Source organism: Tenrec ecaudatus, chromosome 1 (genome assembly GCF_050624435.1).
Source record: "Tenrec ecaudatus isolate mTenEca1 chromosome 1, mTenEca1.hap1, whole genome shotgun sequence".
In the NCBI taxonomy this organism is placed as follows: Eukaryota; Metazoa; Chordata; class Mammalia; order Afrosoricida; family Tenrecidae; genus Tenrec; species Tenrec ecaudatus.
Window position 1 is genome coordinate 97,789,399 of NC_134530.1, and position 21,672 is coordinate 97,811,070.

At 37.7% G+C, this 21,672-nt stretch overlaps 1 protein-coding gene across 2 annotated transcripts in view; it reads left to right on the forward strand.

Annotated features, from left to right (window-relative positions):
• Nucleotides 1-20,202: 20,202 nt before the first annotated feature.
• Nucleotides 20,203-21,672, forward strand: part of LRRC7 (leucine rich repeat containing 7) — a 480,765-nt gene continuing 479,295 nt past the window's right edge. The window contains exon 1 of one of the 2 annotated variants that reach the window (XM_075540042.1): nt 20,203-20,302. In XM_075540042.1, coding sequence (XP_075396157.1) covers nt 20,206-20,302 — 97 coding nt within the window. In that variant the 5' untranslated portion in view covers nt 20,203-20,205. The remainder of the gene's footprint in view (nt 20,303-21,672) is intronic. The other variant, XM_075540036.1, reaches the window with a different exon arrangement.

Consider the following 21,672-nt stretch of genomic DNA (forward strand, 5'->3'; position numbering starts at 1 on the left):
CGCTCTCCTTGTTAGCTGTGTTCAACATCACAACAGTTTCTGTGGCATTTTCCCTGAGCAGGAAACAGAATTTCACAGCTGCATGCTGTTCTCTTATGTGGGCCATCACAAAAAAATGAGATTTGACTGAAACAGCTTTTGTGAAAAAATTCAGTGACCAGAGAACCGTCACAGGAAATGCCACTGGTGCACTGACTCAGAGCGAGTTGCTCCGATGCTCGCCCCCTAGCGGGAAAAACGCAGACTACAAAAGCTCTGTTTTGCCTTCCTCTTACATACCTAGACAAAGACATTCAACTGTGTGGACCATAATAAACTATGGATAGCCTTGAGAAGGATGGATATTCCAGAGCACGTCATTGTGCTTATGAAGAACTGGTACAAAAATCAAAAGGCAGTTGTGTACAGAGAATTACATATGGTATAAAATCAGGAAAAGTGTGTATCCAGGTTGTAAACTCTCACCATATTATTCAATCTGAATACTGAGTAAGTAATCAGTGAATCGCGATTATATGAAGAAAAATGGAGCATTATTATTGGAGAAAATGAATGAACAATCTTTGATATGCAAAGATTGCTCACTTGCTGAAAGTGAGGAAGACTTGAAGTGCTTGCTGATGAAGATCAAGGATTGCAGCCTTCATTGTGAATTACATCTCTATGAAAATAAACCAGAATACACCCAAATGGACCAGTAGGTAAAATCATGGTGAAGAGTAAAACCATTGGACTTTTTAAGGATTTCATCTTGCTTGGATCCACAATCAATGTTCATGGAAGCAGCAGTCAAGAGATCAAATGTTACAGTTCATTGGGTAAATTTGGTGCACAAAAATTCTTTAAATTTTTGAAAAGCATGAATGTTTCTTTTAGGGTTAGGGTGCACCTGACCTAAGCCATGGCATTTTTAATCTTCTTACATGCATGTGAAAATGGCATTGTATAAGGAAGACTGAAGAATTGATGCTGGTGAAAAAATACTTTTAAATTACCATGAACTGCCACAAGATGGAAGAATCTGTCTTGGGAGAAGTACTGCTAAAATCCTTCTTAGAAGCAAGGATAGTGCTCTTTAGTCTGACATACGTGGGATACGTTAACAAAGAGGCAAATTCCTGGGAAAGAACATCATATTTGGCAGAGGGACAGGAGAAAAGAGGAAGGTTTGCAACAATGGGCTCAAACCCAATAACCATTGTGAGGCGGTCAAAGTTTTCTTCTGTTGTACATAGGGATACTAAGAGTCAGAATGACTTGACAGCATATCACAACATAAATTTACTGAATACTTCACATTTTCTGACACTATCACCAAATGTGGAGGTACAGTGCAAGCACCATTCGTTTGTCGCTGTCAATAGCTTATCTAAGATAATGGGTATGTTTTAGTACATTTTCATTCAATTAGAACTGCCATTTCATATGAACAGAAGTGCTGCCTGTTCATATACGTTACAGAGATGATGGCAAGTACTGGTGTCAATTCCAGAAGTTTGAACTGAGGCCCCTATATCACGCCCTATATCAGTTAGCATCTAGGTCCATGAAACAAAGTGATAAATATGTCAATTCTTTCTTCTTAGGTGACCAGCTAGAAGTGTCACCTGAATATAACCATGTTTAAACATTACTTTAGAGACGTAAATGATGGGTACTTTAAAAATATTTGACTCAATATTTATTTTTAAAAGTATTTCCACTTAACAAAATAAAACTAGTTAACAAAATCTTTTATTTTCAGACAGGTTTAACCTAGTTTACAAAAAAGCCTGTGGTACTGATTTTGAAAAAAACATATTTGAAACATAAGTAATTTTTACTGTTTTTTGTAGCTGAATCCAAAATTACACATCCCTGTTAGCATTGAGTATTTTGGAAATTTAAAAGCATCTGTTATTTTAAAGATCATTCTTAGACCTCACGAGAGCTACAGAATTATTTTAAAAGCTACTAACAGATACATTAATTGGATAATTTATTTAAAAGTCAAGAGCACTCTGGAAAAGGCTCAGATATGATACTAAGATTCTTATATACAGCTTAACAACAACTATTTTACAATTTAAGCTTCTAATAGATGTTTTGCTTTCAAAATAGGAATTGTGATAGCAAGTTGTGAGAACCCTGTTTAAGTTGCCAGAGTTATCACACCGATTATGTGGCAAATAGACCTTAAAATACCCCCGTGTCAGTGCTCCTGTGTAGCTATGCTAGATGAAGTACAAAGTCACCATTCTTAATACAGATTACGCAGTGATTTGATTTTAAATGTCACATATGAATCACTGCCTAATTTACTAATCTCGTGTATTATAGGATCATTTTTAAAGGTTATAGCTGCTATTAGGCTACAAGGGAAGCTATGCATATCATCTTTCTGCAAATAAGTGAGAGAAATAGCATGGCGACTCGCCTGCCATTTATTTGCCATCAGTAAATGATCGATTGTTTTTATAACATAAATGGGCTGCATTTTTTAGAAGTGGAATTAATAAAAATATGCATTTTGATGATAAATTATGGGAATTATGCTTGCAAGATATGCTGAGAAGTATTTCAACTAGAATGACTTCATCTTGTCTTCCTTGTTGCTCTTCATTATGAATGGGGTTATTTCCTATTATAGTGCAATTTTCTATATCTCCCAGATATTTGGGCTCATGTAGCCAGTAAGTAAATGACTCCTTGGAATAAGTTAAGCTCCCTGAGAAAAATCAGAACTTGCTTAGATTTATGTGATACATTGCTTCTCCACTGTGTTAACTGAGTCCGCCAGAGCAGCTAGACCAGCGATGGTCTGTCTATAGAGGAAGAAATGTATATCAAGAAAGAGATTCACACAATCAGACAAAGAGACAAGTTCAGTGTGGGGCAAGTCTTTGGGGCAGGTTTTAGCTGCTCTTTTCTGATGAAGCAGGAAGCAGGAAGATGAAACAAAAAGGCCTCAAGTTTATGGATGCCGAGTCACATGGAGCCAAAATCTGCAGTCTGTTCATGGCTCGCTGTGAAGGCTCCTGATATCAGCAGACAATGTAACATGAGGTCGATTTACCAGGTGCAAAGCCCAGTGGGAGTGAAAAGTTTTACAGGAGTCCCCTTAAAAAGAAGCAGTCCAGACCTCTGGGAAGACTTCCTTCCAATAGCATGAGGACTGTGACCTGACCAAGGGAGGGGTGGCTGTTTGTCCTGCTCTACCACCTCTACTGGTTGCTCAAGGAGTTGATGATGTGATTCTGTCGCTGTTAAGTGCCACCAAGTCCATTCTGACTCAGAGCAATCCTCTCTTGATCACTCTGGCCATACTTCTTCCAAGACAGATTTGTCAGCATGTTGTGCTAGATCCCATCAATGAACTTGATTGCATTATGTTAGATCACATCATGAGGAATTACTGCTAAAGTACTGAGAATTCTGGCTTAGTCAAGTGGACTCAAAACCTATCACATCTATAAATACTTAATGGAGTTAAATAAAAGAGATTTCGGACCTTGTATGTATGTTTGCTCCTAAGAATTTTGCATGTTGTGGATTACATTAGTCATTAATAATATATCTCTGTGGGTTGTCTGGTCAATTTCAACTCATAGACGCCCTAGAGGACCAAGCAGCACTGTCCTAGAGGAGTCTCTAAGCTACACAGTTTACAGGAAGAGACCTGCAGACCTTTCCCCCCATGGAGCTCCTGGTGGGTTCCAATTCGCAGCCAAACACATAGCCATTGCAACAGTATGGCTTCTCACGAGGACTATGCCATTGTTTTCTGTACCATCTAGTCAATTCTGACTCATTATAGAAACCAAAAACCACATCCACAGATCTCAACTCACAGGGCCCTTCAGGACAGAGTGGAAGCACTCTCTTTATGAGTGTAAATCTTCCAGGGAGCAGCCGGCCCCTTCTTTCTCCTGTGCAGCATCTGGTGGGTTTGACCCACTTACATGTCGTTCGCCACACTTGATAGGGTAACTATTAAGAATTGATGAGCAATTAAATCCCTGTAATCATACCTTCCCAATGAATTTGTTTAATTATGGACGTCAAATCACTTCACCACTCACGCAGGTTTCTTGAACTTTATTGGAAACACCCCTTCCCAATATTGCTAGGCACTTTTAGAACTTTTTGGTTAACAAATCATAGTAAGCAGTATTTAAACTTTTCTTTGCATTGAAGTATTTTTACTATTAAAACTTTTATTTTATATTGCTGTTGTTGAAGTCTGTGAATTGATTCCAACCCATGGTGGTCCTGTTTGCATGATAGAACTGCTCCACCGGGCTTTCTGACCTGGACATGATTTTGGAGATCACAATTCTATGCACTGAAATAGCATCTCTACCAATGATATCATGATAATGTTTGATGGATCGATAAAATGATGTTCCCATCCAGAAATTCTTTAAAGTCAATATGAAATTTTAAAATTCTGAAGCAATCAATTAAAAAAGAAAAGTTCACAGTAAGAGAAGATTTGAATTTTTAAAAAAAGCTTAGCCTCCACCCACAGAATAATGAGTCAATCTGTCTCCCACCTAAATCTAAAATGACAGAGCCAGGCTCAGAAAAGAGTTTTTCATCCTGACAGTAATCAGACCACAGGATCTCAGTTAATAAACCCGTTCATGGTTAACAGCAAAGTCTAAGAGAGAGATTCTATAGAGATATCATATTTCTTCCCCCTCTCTCAATTCTTTTATGTTAGACTTCAAGTAAAATTTATAAGCAAGTATCATTATGAAATAAAATGTCTTCACATTTTCCATAATACATGATGGTTCCCTTGTCAAAATCCTGCTCCTTATTTTAACAAACATAGAAGGCAAGTTATTTAAGTATCAGTTCAGTGAAAGAAGTAAATCTAGTGGTGAGAGTCGTTTTATATGAAATCACTGAATGGATACATAATGTTCAATTAATGCAGCTATTTACTTAGATTTAGAATTTATTTATTCTTATTTTCAACTTTTGTAGAAGAAAATGCCATTGTAGGTGAAAGGATTAGAAATAGTACATGTTACTTGCCATTCAATGCTAGCAAACGTACCTTTTATTCAATATTAGTAAAAAAAGCTGCTGATTAGAAACCCCTAAAGAAGATAATATTGCACAAAGGCTGAGAAAATGTGTATGTGAAATAAATGATATTCAATTAACATTTTGTCAGTTTCATCGCGTGATTTTTTTCCTTTGGGAATGCAGCGGGATTTACAATGCTTTTGTTTAGCACTTTTGCCTCCTCCTCAAATTTTCCAATTTGGGTGATGAGTAATCATGATGTACATTAGCTGTTGGTATTTGTTGCTTGTCAGTAATTATTCACATATTATCGTGCTTATCATGATCATGCTGCCAGACAGAGGACACTCGACATTCATTCAAAGACAAACCTCCCGAATGGACAGCACTCATTAATACACATTCAAAATACCCTATCCACATTTATAGCTCTACATTCATTCACTCTCATGGAGCTAGCGTTTCGGGAGCGCCTTCTCCGAGCCAGGCATAGTGCTTAGCACTTCCTCTTGCCCTTTTGCATCATTCTCTTAAGCAAGATATTGCTAACTTCCGTCTTTCCAAGTTGGTCAAGGATGCCATTTCGTTTGTTTTAGAAATCGGGACATTTTAACGAGGATGATGATAACCTTACCGTGAATTCTCTCTCCCACTATGTAAGTGAAATAACATTTCAAAACCCCACAGATCGCTGGGTGGAAATCTCAATACATTGCTTCCTTTTCTCTCTCTGCTATTGAGAACTTGGTCATCCGCAGCCCCAAACTTGAGAACAGCTAATCTAAAAGGGAGTCAGTAAATACCAAGAGAACTAATTAAAGGCCTATGCTTAGAACAGGGTACGCTTTCTCATGCCAACATGCCAATGATTCTCTTAATTAAAATTTCAAATGAGATTGTTGCTGTATAGCATTTAAAAGAATGATATTTAGCTTTTAATATACACTAATGGATAGATAGGGATGAATAACCTTGAAAAATCCTTGGCAAGTCACCTGCTGTGGCTTCAGTTTCTGAACAAGGCTTCACAGGTTATCTAGCAATTTTACTGTACAAGAATTTCTCTCAATATAAAAAAATATAGTTTCAAAGGATTTGCTTTATACAGAACTTTTACATCATAATAATGCTTTCTTAAATTTTGATAAATGTTTATGCTGTTCACGATAGTGGAGATAAATAATCTTAATGACAAAATGGAAAGTACCAAGAAAGAACTACCATAATTCTAGGTTACAATGTAGCTATATATATATATATATATTTTTTTAAATAAAAGAAGAGAATGGGAAGGAAGGGGAGACAAGAGAAGAAAAGGGAAAAGAAGGAACAACTGTTATAAATTTTTAATTAGTAAAATGATGATTGGTTATGATATAAAAATGTGCAAACAGAGCATAGCCCAGAAGATATAAGCTTTTGTTATGACTCAGCGTGTGTGTGCTACTAGTGACGGACCTAAGTTAATGCTGTCCTAATATTCACCAGCATTTCTGTGTTACTAGGAATGATTAATATGCCTCCGATATTACTGCTGTATAATTAATCTAAACATCATAATAATAAGATGTTAAATTTTATTTTGTGATTTTTGAGCAAATCGGGAAATATACACCAATTCTGCAGTTTCTATAAGCACCATTTAGTGACATTGACAACATTCTCTGAGTTGTTCAACCATATGCACCTTGCTTTTCGAGTGACTCTTCCTCTATTATCAAATCAAAGCTGGTTCCTAAGATTCTTATCTAAACTTTCAGGTTGGTGTTGTCACTTTTACCTCATGTATATAGCTCATAAAAGAGAATAATACAGAATGCAGACATAGTTTATTAGTAGAGTCAAGTCAATTAGAGGGTACAGTAAAGTCAATTATGGCAGATTACTTAGGTCAAAATGATCTCCCTTTTGACGCCTTTTCGGGTTGTTTCAGTTTTTAATATTTTCTGCTTTCTCTTTGGTGGAACATTTTCTATGTTTTATCTAGCCGGTTTTTTAATGTTTTGTTTGCTTTGTATGACTGTGTTTTGTTTTGATTGATTTCCTCTACATGGAACTCACAATAAGTATATCTGTAGAGAGAGCAATAGGATAGGGGCCTGGCAGGAGAGGAAGGGGTGAAACGGGGAGTTTAAACTAATGAGTATGAGAATGGAAGGCTCTAAAATGGATTGTGGTGATGATTGCACACTTTAAAAATATTAGAGAATTGTATGGTAAATGAAATATATGCCAGTATAACTATTTTAAGATATCCTCCTTATATTTTGAACTCTCTTGCTCCAGATGAAAAGTGAATGATTGTGCCCCCGATGGCCCCCTTGCAAACCTTTAACACTCCAGACTCTGGGAAATAAGTTAGGAGGTCAAACAGAAGCACTAAACATGTTCTTAAGCCAACTAACCAGGATTTCTAGTGAAATCATGACCGTAAATCCCCAAATCAAGAAACCACATCCATGAGGTTTTTGGATGTTCACTAGAAACCTCCGCAGCTGCTTTTATGTTTTTGTCATATATATGTGTGTGTGTGTGTGTGTGTGTGTGTGTGTGTATACTTGACATAAAGTTTGCCTATTTAATTTGTACAAGTTATAGCTTATTGATAGCAATTACAATGAGAAGCTCTGCGACCGACCGTCACTCAGTGAGATAGCTCCATCACCATCGCGTGTGTCTCTTCTGCTCTCATTCCCACGCCTCATAGCCATCAACAGATGTTTTTCCTATGCGTTTGCCTTTCCTTGTTTTTGTTTTTTATAAAAGTATTGCCATACAATATTTGACCCCTTGTGATTGATCTATTTATTTTACTCATTGTAATATTTATAAGTAAGATGTCTCTTCATCTTTTTAAAAGAGCTCCTTTTAAGACAGTTAATATCTTATCATTGACTTTTTAATATATGGTTTATCCAGCTAATTTCCAGGATTTGGTTTTGTTTCTTATAGGTCAATTGTTTCTAAAAGTTACCCTGTGTCTACAGGGTAACTATGAGTCAGAATCAACTCAAAAACACACAATAACAAGAACAGAGAACTAATTCCGAGTAAGATATATGCTCATATATGGAATTAAATATTACCAGGTTTTTATTGTATTATGGAGAGGAAGGACCCAGGATACTCTTTAACTGTCTTCCCTGTTCGAGAGGCTGATGAAGCTTCATCTTAAATGCTTTGGACTTGCCAGCCAGAGAGAACAGGCAAGGTAGCAGGACATCACGCTTGATAAAATGGAAAGTCAGTGGGAAGGAGGAAGAGCCGCAAGGAAGGGCTGATGCAGGCAAGCTTATGATAGTGGGATCTGACCTAGCGATGGCCAGAAGCTAGCACAAAAGCAGGCCATATTTTATTCTTATGTCACAGAGGGGCCCATGAATCCGAATGGATGGACACCTCACAACAACAGAATTATGGGATGTCCATCTCAATAATTTAGGCAGATGGAGAATTCATTCATTCTAGAAGAACTTAATATTTTCCCCAGTAGCTATTTTTCCTGGATGGCATAGATTTTGCATGTTTTATTCTGTCACCCACAGATTGGCTATGAGCTGAAGGTGGCTCGAGGGGACCTAACAATGATAAAACAGTTTCCTAAGTGAACGATGGGACCTAACAATAATAAAACATATTTTTCTCAGTAAACGAGTCCTTGAGTTCTTTTCCCTACTACAAATTCCATCATCTATCATTTTCTCATCTCAATATATGTATTTCACACTTGACATTTTGAAAGTTATAAATAGGGTACTGATTTTTTTCAGGTTTCACAAATTCATTAAAAGGATTCTTTTTTTTGAGGCTTCTTTTGCCTTATCATTATGCGTCACCAACATCAAAGTGTACTCACGCGATCTAATCCTAACTCCTTTATTTTTGTATGAAAACACGTTTACTGAGTATTTTCTGTGCCAGTGAATGCCAAATCAGTAAAATACCTTGAAGAATTTTTATGTATTTTATATTTAAATAATTATATTAGCTCAGAATAAGACCTCTTTCAAAAATTCTCACTATTCTTTAATTGATATTATCTGCTATGCTATGTAAGATGAACATTTTTACTAGTCTTGATGTACTCCTTTTTACTACGTTTATGTTTTATTATATAAATGTTATTTCTTACAATGTTCCTTTTTTGTCTATTTCAACTCATGGTGAAAAGTAGTAGAAGCATTAAAGGCTGTAATGCTTTGGAAATTGACAGGCCGCCCTTCTGAAACTCCTGACAGATTTGAACCATCAAATTTTCAGCTAGTGGTCTTGCGCGCACTGACTGCAATACGTAAGGACGTACATGGTACACTATGTGTTTATAATTCTTATACATAATTAATCTTTAAGGAACTGCTTTCTTTAATATATTCACTCAGTTTTTTATAATTTTAAGGAATTTATTTTCTAATCACTCTGAAATAACAAACATAATTGGTCTTGTGATTTAGACAATGAACATATATCAAAATCTTACCTATAGGGATGTGTTAGTTGTTTTTGTGTGAACCTGAACTAAGGGACCATTTCCACTTAAAAAGAACTTTGTATTTAAAGAAGTCCTATCTGGCCCATATTCCTAATAAAATAATATTTTCATAAAGATAACAGACTTAGTTAATGCAGTACTACTTCGTGAAGGTGGAGGGGAAACTAATGTCCTGTACATGTAGAAGAGAAGAAAATGGGTTGAAGGCTCGAGCCACATGCACAGCTCGATGCTTTCCCCACTGCTGCCACTGTTCGCCTTGGTTTCTTGCATTTCTCTCACGGAGCACGTGCTTACTGCGACCTCCGTGCAGTCAAGTAACCCTTGTTCACCGTCAGTCCCAATTTGCCATTTTGAAAATCTAGCCTTTCAAAAAGCCCGTAAGGACACGCCTCTATTTTGAATTCTATTTATTTGAGTAAAGACAGGGACAACGGACCACTGTGTTTGCCAGTGTCCCAAGTGTGGCATGGCAGTGCAAGAGTTAGTTTCTTGTTTCTGTAACTTTTGAGGCACCTTTAATTTTCCTAGCCTTACAATATTACATTCTAATTCCTTTCTGTTTGACATCGCCTTATTAAACATTTCCGTTCTGTTACCTACCTCATTCTCTTTCTAGTGGTTTAATTAATAAGGTGTGATTCTCTTTCCAATCGTTTTGTTTAATTTCAGTGTTCCTTATTAACTGTCAGCCCAACACATTCGCTTGGTATGACCAACTCTTGACTAGCACCTGCCATTTGCAGTTCAAACGGGATATTTATAACCACTTTCCAGTGGCTATTGTATGCTTACTATACTTTCAGCATAGTCCTTGCCAGGGGTTTGCTTCAATGTAATTCATATTCAACATTTCCTTGGGGGGGGGGGACAATCCAGCAGTGGCCCTGGCTGAGGGGGGAAATAAAAGCTGCAGGCAAAGGCAAAGTGACCCGACCCCGCCTATGTTACTCTGTGTATATCAATTACTTTGACACCCGCCTATGTTACTCTGCATATACCAATTACTTTGACCCCACCTATGTTACTTACTTTGACACCCCCTTTGCTACTCGGCATATCAATTACTTGCTCAGGCTTCCAGGTGCCTTGTCTTCCAAAGAGGTGGTATTATAACCTATTTCCAGCAGGAAATTGAAATAAAATACATAATTGATTGAGGTAGTATTTGATCACTCTAGCATACTATATAAAAACCCTCAAGTCATTTAGAATTTATATATACAAAAGAAAAATTATTGAAATGGGGAGTAATATCATCTGGAAAACCAATGGTCACTATACCAAATGTTACAAAGCACAATAAGGAATTCGGACGGTTGAAAAGGCAAACACTGAATATAATTTGAATTTGGTGGAGAACATTTCCAAATTGTTGGGGAATTTTAAGAGACAAATATGTCTTTAAGGATGCATACAATGTGACATGGAAAAGAAAAATACTCCAAATATTCCTGCCTGGAAGGAGCAGCATTCATCTTCCGATCATTAAGTCAACTGCAAAATGTTTATGGAGTATTTTCCAGAGACCTCGTGCTGTTCTAAAGGATACCATGGAAACTGGAGCTGTGACAGAAAGAAAGAAAAAATGACTTTTGTTACATCTTATGCATTTTAGTCATTGTACTGTGGCAAATGGAAAGGCAACACTGCTCATTAAGACTAACACAGTGAATGTTCTGGTTGATAGTCAATATTGCATAGCTCTGTACTTTGACAAAAATAATCCTTCCTGTTCTTTCCGTGTAAAATTTAACAGTAGCAAATGGTATCGCATTTTAGTATAATATCTTGCTAAGCTTCCGCCTCATAAAACCAAACATTCCACTGCTATGCAGTCCATTTCCATTCACATGGACCCTGTGCTGACCTGCAGAGTGGAGTAGAAGTGCCCGACAAACTGGCCGTGGCTGCATCTTCATGGACGCAGATCGCCATTCCTTGCCGAATTCTTATTCTAAATGCACGGTGTTATTTTATTAATAGGGATGTAATGTATTGCCATAAATTCTGATTTATAATCAAGTTTTAAAAGATTTAATAAAATGCAACTTTTTAAAATGCTTTTATTTGTTCAAGATTGTTTAATTATAGATAGTTAATTATTAAAACCTACTTGCAGGTTTTCCTTTCCAAGAAACTAATAAGACAAGAATCTTTACGATGTAATTTATTTGATATCCACTTAACTGATTAAAAAGGAAAAGTCCTTAGGGAGTCTACAGAGCACAAAGCAAATGGGCTTTCAAATGTTCAACTCATTGCCTGGCACTGACCTCCATTTATCTAAATGATAAATTCATCAAGTCCGTTCAGCATTACATATCCCGTTCCCATGGTACTCACAATGAACACAGTAGCAAGTTCAATAAGAAAAAAATTTTAGTTGATTTTAATATTTTATTTTTTATGCTACCATAATCAAATGATTTTCTTTCTCAACATCTGCCTTCTTTGCTCGGGCCATAGGGAATTTCAGGGTTTTGCTGAGAAAATTCCAACCGGCTTTCATTCACGCTATGATCTTATTCCCTTACTATCCCATCCCTTCGACAATGGAGATGGATGGCTATTTCTAGCACTCTCTTTGATTACCAAGTGAGGGTCGAATGGGATCATTTTAGGGAATACCAATGAATGAATCCAGGAAGCACATGGTGGGTGAGAGGACAGCGGCAATGTCTGCAATGCCGATAACTTGACTACCTAGGCTGCAAAACATGCTTCCAGGATGATATGTTTTTACTCATGGCAGGTTCAGAAGATATAGGGAAAAATTATGCACACAAAGAGATGCCTACACAATAAAATAATTAATGAAAGCTAGTAACTGCGAAGTTTTTCAGATATAGTGAAGAATAAAACTTTCATTGTCCTTATCTTCATGGCGCTTAGGGTACAAAATAAAAGCAGTTCATAAACAGAATGCTAAGAAAACTAATACACAACTGAAATGGTGAAAAGTACTATGATAGAAAACTCCAGAGAAGAGGGCAGAACCATATTTTGGGACATAATTAGATTAGTGGAGAAAAATAATTGAAATTGTAAATGATTGTGTTCTACTTCAATCAGCAATCAACATCTATGGAGAAAAACAAGAATACATCCCAAAATATCAAATAACACTTTACTTTGGATAAATCTCACACAAAAGTTCTCTTTTTACATATTTATGTGAAAGCCGGATAATGGAAACGCAAAACAAGAATTGATGTACTTGAACTGTAGGGTTGGTCAATACTATTGAATACCAGGTGTTGTCCTTGGATGATTCTATGCCAACTATACTCTCATGGCTACTTGTGGCATCAAAGATGTCAATCAAGTGGCACCTTGATGACACCTCCTTGGGGTTGTGGCCTTTTGTGTAAGAGTGATGAATTCTGGGACCTGTTCTGTCTTTGTCCATTTGCCGCCCTGCCTGCTGGAACTCTGCCTGCGTTGATGGGTGGCCCCACATGGGCCACTCCACCCTGAGACCTGCAGGCATCCTGCCAGGTTTCCACCAACTTTGGGTTCACGGACTGAATCCACTGGCTTATGATCTTTCTGCTACCAGATTCACCATTCTATGTCACTGGCATGTAGCCATGTGAGCCTGAAGAGAGAGTTATGGACGAGCACTTGACTTATGTATTTGAGTTGGATTGGACTGGCATCCTTCATGATACATAATTACTTATTAATATTAAGCTCTTTCTTATATATTAGACGAGTGTCACTGGATTTGTTTCTCTAGATAACCCGGCTTAACAAACCAGGGGTTTCCAAAAGTTTGTGTAATTAAACCAATTCAATTAAAAATCATGGATTTTTCTATTGAGTTTTTGAAGCCCGCTTATATGTATGGAGTACCAAATAATGAACAAATCACTCTTAGGAAAAATGCAACTAGAATGTTCCTTGGAAGAGAGCACAGGGAGACTTTGGCTCACTTATTTTGGATGGGTCACCAGGCAGTAACAAGCTCTAGAAGAGGACATCATGTTGAAAAAGCAGTAGGGCAGCAAAAACAAGGGAAATCTTCAATGAGACGGACTCAGGCACACCAACGATCTGAGTTGCTCCAGGACCAGGCACGGTTTCGGTTACAAAGTTACAGGATCCATAGCAACCACACTAGATGAAGTACTCAAAGGAAATTATCTCAATAAATTATATTAGGATTTTATATTATTATATTGTATTGTACTATAATTATAGCCAGAAGGATGCTAAGGGGGTTTTATGGTAGAGTAGGAGAAAGACCATTGAAGGCATTGTGTAAAAGTCTCAAATTAGGAAGGAGTTTCAAGTGCATATTCAAAGAAATTAGATGAGCTGGGAGAAGAGGGCCATACTTGAAAATCATAGATATATGAAGAAGTATGTTTCTGCAGAGGCCTGAGTGGTTCCTTTGCACCAGTACGACAGTGAGGAGTTCAGTTGTCCATTTGTCCCCAAAAGATCCCATAATAACACTCTATAAACATTTCATTTCCCTGTTCATATTTACGTAAGTTCATATTTACATAAGTAAGTTTAGGGGTCCTCAGTGGAACCTTATGTTTTTCTCTCGGCGTGTCGAATAAAACATTTGTACTAGCTTCTATTCAGTTGTACTCTTCAATTCAGCAGCCACTAGGCACATCTTAAATTTGAGTTTAAATTTTAAGTAATTTAAAATTAAGTAAAATGTTTAACAATCACGTATCCGGTTCCACAATCACACTCACTGTATCTCAAGAGGACTACATGCATCAATGTATTGGTCAGCACATGTATGGACCATCTCAGTCAGTGCAGAAAGTTATGTTGCACAGTCTATCTACATAGCCATTAATTGCATGGGCTCTGGGCTCACACAAATCTGGATTAAATTCTGCCCTTTTGTCACTTACTCTATGTGAAATTAAGCAATTACTTAACATCTCTGAATCTCAATTAACTATAGGATAACTAAAAATGGCACAGATATTTATTTACAAAGCCTAATTTGTACCCGATACATTTTAATTTTCTCACAAAGACTTATACCTAATATTTTCATTCTATTAATCCAACTCCCTTGTCCTCTGCTTTCCTTTTTCTCTCCAAGGTACCCTGATTATAACCATGCTTTTTACTCATCTCCCTTCCTTTATTTATTAGTCCTCTGCCACCCTGACATGTGAGCTGACAGTCCTAGATCAATCCAACCTTGCTATCTCGTCATCTTAGTCTTCAACACCTCCTTAGAGGAAATTATGTTAGTACTGACATTTGCATCTTTAGAAAGAGACAAATGCCAGGTTCTTCTGGGTGCTGCCCAGGCAACTTTGCTTCCTTTTAATGGCGCCTTTTTTGTTCCTCTTCCTTTGTGACTGCCTGCACCACTTGCAGTCTCTTACCCAGGCCTCTGTAGCAGCAGGTTGCTCTCTCTCTTCAATTTAATAAATTGTTATTTATCAACATTCTCAAATACCAGTATCTGGGCCAGCTAGCTACTTAAAAGCAGATTATAAATGGGACTTCACAAGAACGTAAGACGCTCAAACTTCACAAGCAGGCAAGAGAATCAACCCAAGAGCAATTCCTATGAATCAGAGGTCAGACATACATTCACCCAGTGGTGGGATTCCAATAATTTAACAATGCACTCACTCCCATGGTTACCACTTTTCATACAAAAATGACATATCAAAAATAGTTTATTATTTCATAATTAATACTTAAATAGGAACAATAAAGGTGGTACAAAAACTAACTTGTGCTATAAGAGTTAAAAATATTAAGAAGAGATATTAAACAATACCAGACCAAAACCAAACGAATAAAACTGTCATTAAGATGTTGTTTCTTGATTGGCCTCCTCACCTGCCACAGTTTTCAGCATTTTATGAACACCATTGTCTGTGTGATTTATCCTTAATCGGCTTTTTACTGTAGGAGTAGGATCCCATTCCTTTAAAGCAGCATTTCTCAACCTGTGGGTGGAACGAGCCTTTCACAGGGTCGCCCGATTCAAAACAGTAGCAAAATGACAGTGATGAAGTAGCAACCAAAATGATTTTATGGTTGGGAGTCACCACAACATGAGGAATTTTATTAAAGGATCATGGCTTTAGGAAGGTTGAGAACCACTGCTTTAAAGGTAGGCCAATTAGACAGTAGTCATTGTGTTAGATATATTAGAAACATACGCCTTCTCTTCTTTAAACATATTATGTTCGTCATTGAAAAACCCCTTTCCTCTTCTGTTGAACTTACAGCAATTGTTTGACAATATTTTTACTTCATTGTGCACTTTCAGAAACTGCATACTTCACTCATTATCTTGTGAGAATATGGGGTGTAACACAAAGCTGAAACCAGTGAACAGCATGTCCCCCTAGAGTGGGCACTTTGTCTCTTTTCATTGTATGTTTGTTTACTGAGGTAACAAATGCCAGGTGACAAGAATCAAGTGTTTCATCAAAAGCTTAAGGAGGCTAGTGAAGTGAATTGATTAACAAGCTTACGTGCGTCTAATCGTTCACACCTATGGATGGGATGAGCATGACCGCGGGCTCTTGGAATGCGCTGTTGCAGAGGAGAGTTGGAAGAGTAAGGAGCGTCAACGTGTGGTTCCTTGGAGAGATGCCTGACTCAGTCCCGTTTTAATAATCAGCTTGCTGAACTCAACCTCTCAGGTATCACTTCTGTGCAACCTGTGTGAGCCAGCTGAATCCCACTGCTGCCTCCACCCTCCAACTTTCCTTGGCAATTCTGAGCCCCGCATCCCTCCTACAGCACTCTCTACTTCTCCACTGGCTTCAGTAACCCATTGCAATGGTCCCATCGTACTAGTACTTACAGGCAAGAGTTATAATTATGGGATTGATTAGGGAAGTCAGCTCTTGGCAATTCAGGATCTGATGTGCTCAGGTTTCAATCCGTTGGTCAGGACAACCTCTCCTCAGCCATGGCCATAGGCATGCCTCTGTGGCCCAGTCCCACAACCCCTTGTTCTCTGCTCTGCTTGGACAATGCCACCCGGCTCTTGGAGCACTGCTGATAAATGCCCAAAGGACACTTCACCCCTCAGTCTGCAGGCGCTCAGCGTTAGCTCCAGTAGGTTGGCAAACCTAGCTCCTCTAATTCACTACCTGGAGGTACGTGTCTCCGAAATGAAGTCTCCTACCCCAATGCAATCGGGTTTGGTTTGGTTTTGTTTTTGCTCTCAGGGCAGTGACGCCACAGCTCTTTGACTCTTGGTCTTGCTACCTCGGCCACCCTGCCAGTCCTCTGGTGTCGCAGTGCTTTTTCTCCTGGATGGAAGAGTTTCAGCAAACAGGGAGCCCAGGCCACCCGGCTGTGCTCTGCCGGCTCTTTTCCTTGGTGGTAGTGAGATCATCTCTCCTTGCTTCCGAGATGGCTCCATTGACACCCAGCAGGATAGCAAAATTGACCAATCTCCATGTTGGATTTCCAAGTTTTCACCATCACAAGTAACCCTGTGAATGATTACTTACAACTGAATCACAGAATCCTAACAGTATTTCCTCCCAAGCTCTCTAACCTAGACTCATCGGGAAAATAGGAAACACCTGGTAACCAATCTTCGTAGTCTCAGCCAGTGGCTGGGTTGAAGCTTCAAAGTCTATGGCTAGAAGAGCCTTATCAAGGGAATCGTTGCACCCTGTCTCCTGCGCTAGAGGCATTGGTTTTGTGAACCTGGGCTGTTTTTGTTTACAGCTCTTCAGGAGCTTTTGAGACTTAGTGAAGTTTGATAGCTGTGGCCAAGGGAGGTGCTGACACTTTTGCTCATAACCTTGAATAATTGTTTCACGCCATCAGATATTCATCTGACTGTTTGTGTTTCTTCCCAGTAGTTGAACATGCAGGCAGTACTTTTTGGAGATTTTCAGTGGGTTGTCAGAACATCTGTCTTGCCTGTGTTCATCATTTTTAATTTGTCCATGCTGAACCTGTTAACACCCTCCCACTGGTGGCTATACAAACAGAAGAGAAGCAGCGTAACTCCACTGCTGTATCCTGGCTGTATGTCATGGCTTTATTGCTGGGCATTTTGTCTGGCCATGTAAGTCAAACTGTAGATCATAGATGACACTGATGGAAGGGTTCAAACAGCCTGGAGTATAGTCTTGAAAAGATGGAAGTTTCACAGTTGTAGAGTAGTTTGGATATGAGGATTATTCTGTAAACCTTTTGCATGATTAAAAGTGTATTTCCCAGTGAATTAAATATTTAGCTTTATAAATGGAGGAAAAGAAAATTTTAATGCTGTTGTTACATGGATATTTTTATTTCTTGGTGTATCATTAACATATAGTGAGATTCTTGGGTCCCAGCTATCCTTTTGATGTGTTTCCAAATTTTAAAATGCCATTGATAAAAGCAAACACATTAGCCACAAGAGTTACATCATCAAAAATCAATATACACTACTTCCTATCTATATAGCATCCATTTCCATCTATTCGATTCTGACTCATAGCAACCCTACACAAGGTTTCTGAGACTGTTGCACTTTATGGGGACAGATAACCTCGTCATTCTCTGGAGGAGAGGCTGATGAGTTTGAACTGTCAATCATTGGGGTGACCCCAATGCCTGACTTACAGCATCACCAACTAAAGACTATTTGCTTCTCTCTCTCTCTCTCTTTCTCTCTCTCTCTCTCTCTCTCTCTCTCTCTCTCTCTCTCTCTCTCTCTCTTCTCTCTCTTTCTCTCCTCTCTCTGTCACTGTGTGTGTGTGATATCATGCTTAATAAAAGCTTGCTATAACTTTCAACTTTCCAAAAATATTTAGAGAGAGAAAATGGACTTTGGGTGCAGATAATGTGATTCCAAAATCCAGGGTTACCACAAAAAAACATCTTATATTTCTAAAATTAATTACTCTCCTGTATGTCTCCATATTGCTACTCCCAGAAAGCAACATTGGGGTAAAATAAGTGGTGGACTTGAGAACGTTGACGCCCGCAGCAGCCAGTTAAGTGGGACTTCTCCAGAGCCCTCGAGGGACTTTGATCATATCTTAGAGATTTTCCATCATAACTTCAATCATAGTTAAATATGAATCAACTAGACCATTTTTATTTTTACATATTGGATATATAACATGAAGAATAATAGCCCATCTCAGCAAGATATCGGCAGTGATGTCTAGGCAGAATAAGTTGTCACTCCTCATCAGTGTAATCATGTTGACTAAAATTGCATTGTAATTACATTGTAATTTTTCTTTTCTAATTACATTGTAATTTTTAGGAGACATTTACAGCAAAAACTTGTTATATTTTACTATCTGAGCATATTGTAGCTTTTTTTCAGTTTACAACAGCAATATTATAAACTGAAGCAATATATATATAGTTTGAATATATATTAGAAATATATAGGATAGAAAAATATATATGCATAGTTGCCAAAAAGTGTATTTCAACCCCAGGACTCACACTGCCCCTGTGGGTTTGGCATTCGAGCCGTGCTCCCAATGTTCTCACTGGCCATCAGCTTCAGAAGTAAATCACCAGGCTTCTCTTTGGAGGGCGTTTGAGTCATAGCCAAGTGCTTAACTGTTCACGCCACTTTGATGGTTCTGAAATTTGTAAGTACTAGTGAGTGCACTGCATAAGTACTAGAAAAATATGCTCAGTGTTTCTAAGCTGAAAGACTTAAAGAAAAAAATCCAAGCCACGAGTTGCAATATTGAAAAAGTCTACAGGTAAAACAATGAATGGTTCGTAAGCATCAAATGAAGATGGCAGGACTAGACAGTCACTGAACCAAAAGGAACTGGTCGACACTCAACTGTTTAATACGATCCAAAACCAGCGGTGCTGACAGAATTTCAAGTTTCACAGAAGGTATTAGAGAAAAACAAAACCACAAATTTCCCGAATAACCACTTACGTGTTTCAACATGCTGATGAAGTACTGGAAACACTCACACATTTTTGCCAAGCAATTTGGAAGACAGCTACCCGGACAACAGACCGGAAGAGATCCATATTTGCACCAATACCAAAGAAATATGACCAATTGGAATTATTTAACAATATGACTGATATCACAAGCAAGTACAATTTTGCTGAAAACAAGTAAACAGTTCCAGGAGTGGATGGATGGGAGATGCCAGAAATGTAAGCAGGATAAAGGAGAGGTTGTGAGCTGAGAGCTTTCGTTGCTGACTTCAGACAGATCTTGGCTGAAAGTAAAGAATACAAAAAAGATGCTTACTTGTGCTTTATTGACTATACCAAGACATTCCACTGTGCGGAGCAGAACAAAATATGGATGGCCTTGAGTGGAATAGGAGCTTCATAACACCTCGTTGTGCTCATTTGGAATTTATACATGGATGAAGCGGCAGTTGTGCAAACAGAACAAGGAAAATACTGCATTATTTCACAGCAACAAAGGTGTGTATCAGGGTTGCATTTGTCACCACGCTTACTCAATCTGTAGGTTGAGCCAAGAAGGAGATGAACTGCATTAGACGAAGAAGCACCTAGCCCGAGGATTGGAGGAAGGTGCACTGACGACCTTCACTGTGGAGAGAGCACACCCTTGCTTGCCGAAAGGGAGGTGAACTGGAAGCACCTGATCTATTTCCTAGCAGTACACATTAGATACTTACATTTGCAACTCTTGACTTACATCCTTCAACTTGTCCACATTTATCAATATGTGAGTGTTAAGATATCATTTTATTTTCTCTTGTAGGATGGAGAGTCTAATAAGGGGAAGGAATCCCCCACAATCTCCGAGAAGTCCCTGTAAAGACACTGGTGCAGCACTTTGGAAGAGGCCTGAGGAGGAGTGTAAGTGTATTTAAAGACTCGCATTCCAGGGAGCTTTTGTTCTGTTTAGTAGCTTAGTAAAACTCAAGAGCTGACCTTTCACTGCTTAGTGAAATAATATATACTCATATACTAATGTTTTAATAGAATTGCAATGATTTTTTAAAATACAAATTATTATATACCTAAATTAAAACACTTAGAACAATATTTCCTTAGGTGGGTTCCTCTGATACAAACAAATGTTCTACTGAAAACTATACTGCAAACTAGATTTTTCCAACTAAATTGGAAAATATTATGCTATCTACCAAACCTTTCTTAGATGTTTGTTCTTTACGTATCAAGGGATCTGAGAAATCCTGAATTTTTTTAAAGGAACTGTTTAAAATTAATATTTTCCATTTTTCTTTTGCTGTCGTGATTTCTTAGCAATCACTTCTTGAAAACCACTCTACTTTAGAGAGAAAAAAACCCCAAAATCTGGGGGTAAATATATTGCCATGGTTTAAACTGTAACATTTGAGTTGATTAAATTCAAGAAATTTAGAAAATGAGAGCTACATATCACAACATAAAATCTTCATTTTAGTCCATTATCAAATTACTATGTTTAGAATCTATCATTTTAATGTATAACTATATCTAGTTCATAGCATTTAGTAGATTGAAACTTTTGACATAAAACTTGACTATTAAGTTTTAAAATTAACTATAATAACTTTTTATAATACTTACATACCATAGTATTCAATGAAATAAACTACATTCCATAATGACAAAAATTAATCTAAATTATGTCCTTTTATAAGAATTTACATTATATAAGAATGAAGCTAATATATCAGGTTCACTGAAATACACAATTTAGTAGACTTTCAAGATTATATTGCCATTTTAAATTAGTTTAAAATGTGGTGCTCTGGGTAAATATAAAACTTAATAAAAGTGGTCATATTCAAGGCAAGGATGGTATTTTATTTTATTTCATTACAAAATTAATAAATAACATTATTGAGCTGACACCTATGCCATTAAAAATATGATTAGTCTATTCTAAGTGGTAAATTTAACCTTCAAACACTACCAACAATATTCAATTAAAATGAAAATTTTGTAAAAATGTGAAATGTTTATGGATATCTTAAATCAAAGACCATTTGCACAACACAGCCTCTTGTATAAAAGCATTGTTTACTTTCTTTCTCTGTCATGATGTCGCAGGATACTAGACGGACTTCTAACCAAAAGGTCAGCAGTTTGAACCCACCAGCTGATTTGTGGGCAGAAGCTGAGGTTCTGTGCTCCAGTTAAGATTTACAGCCTCAAAAACTCTCAGCAGAAGTTCTCTGTCTTCTGGAGTCACTATGAGTCAAAATTGCCTCGCTGGC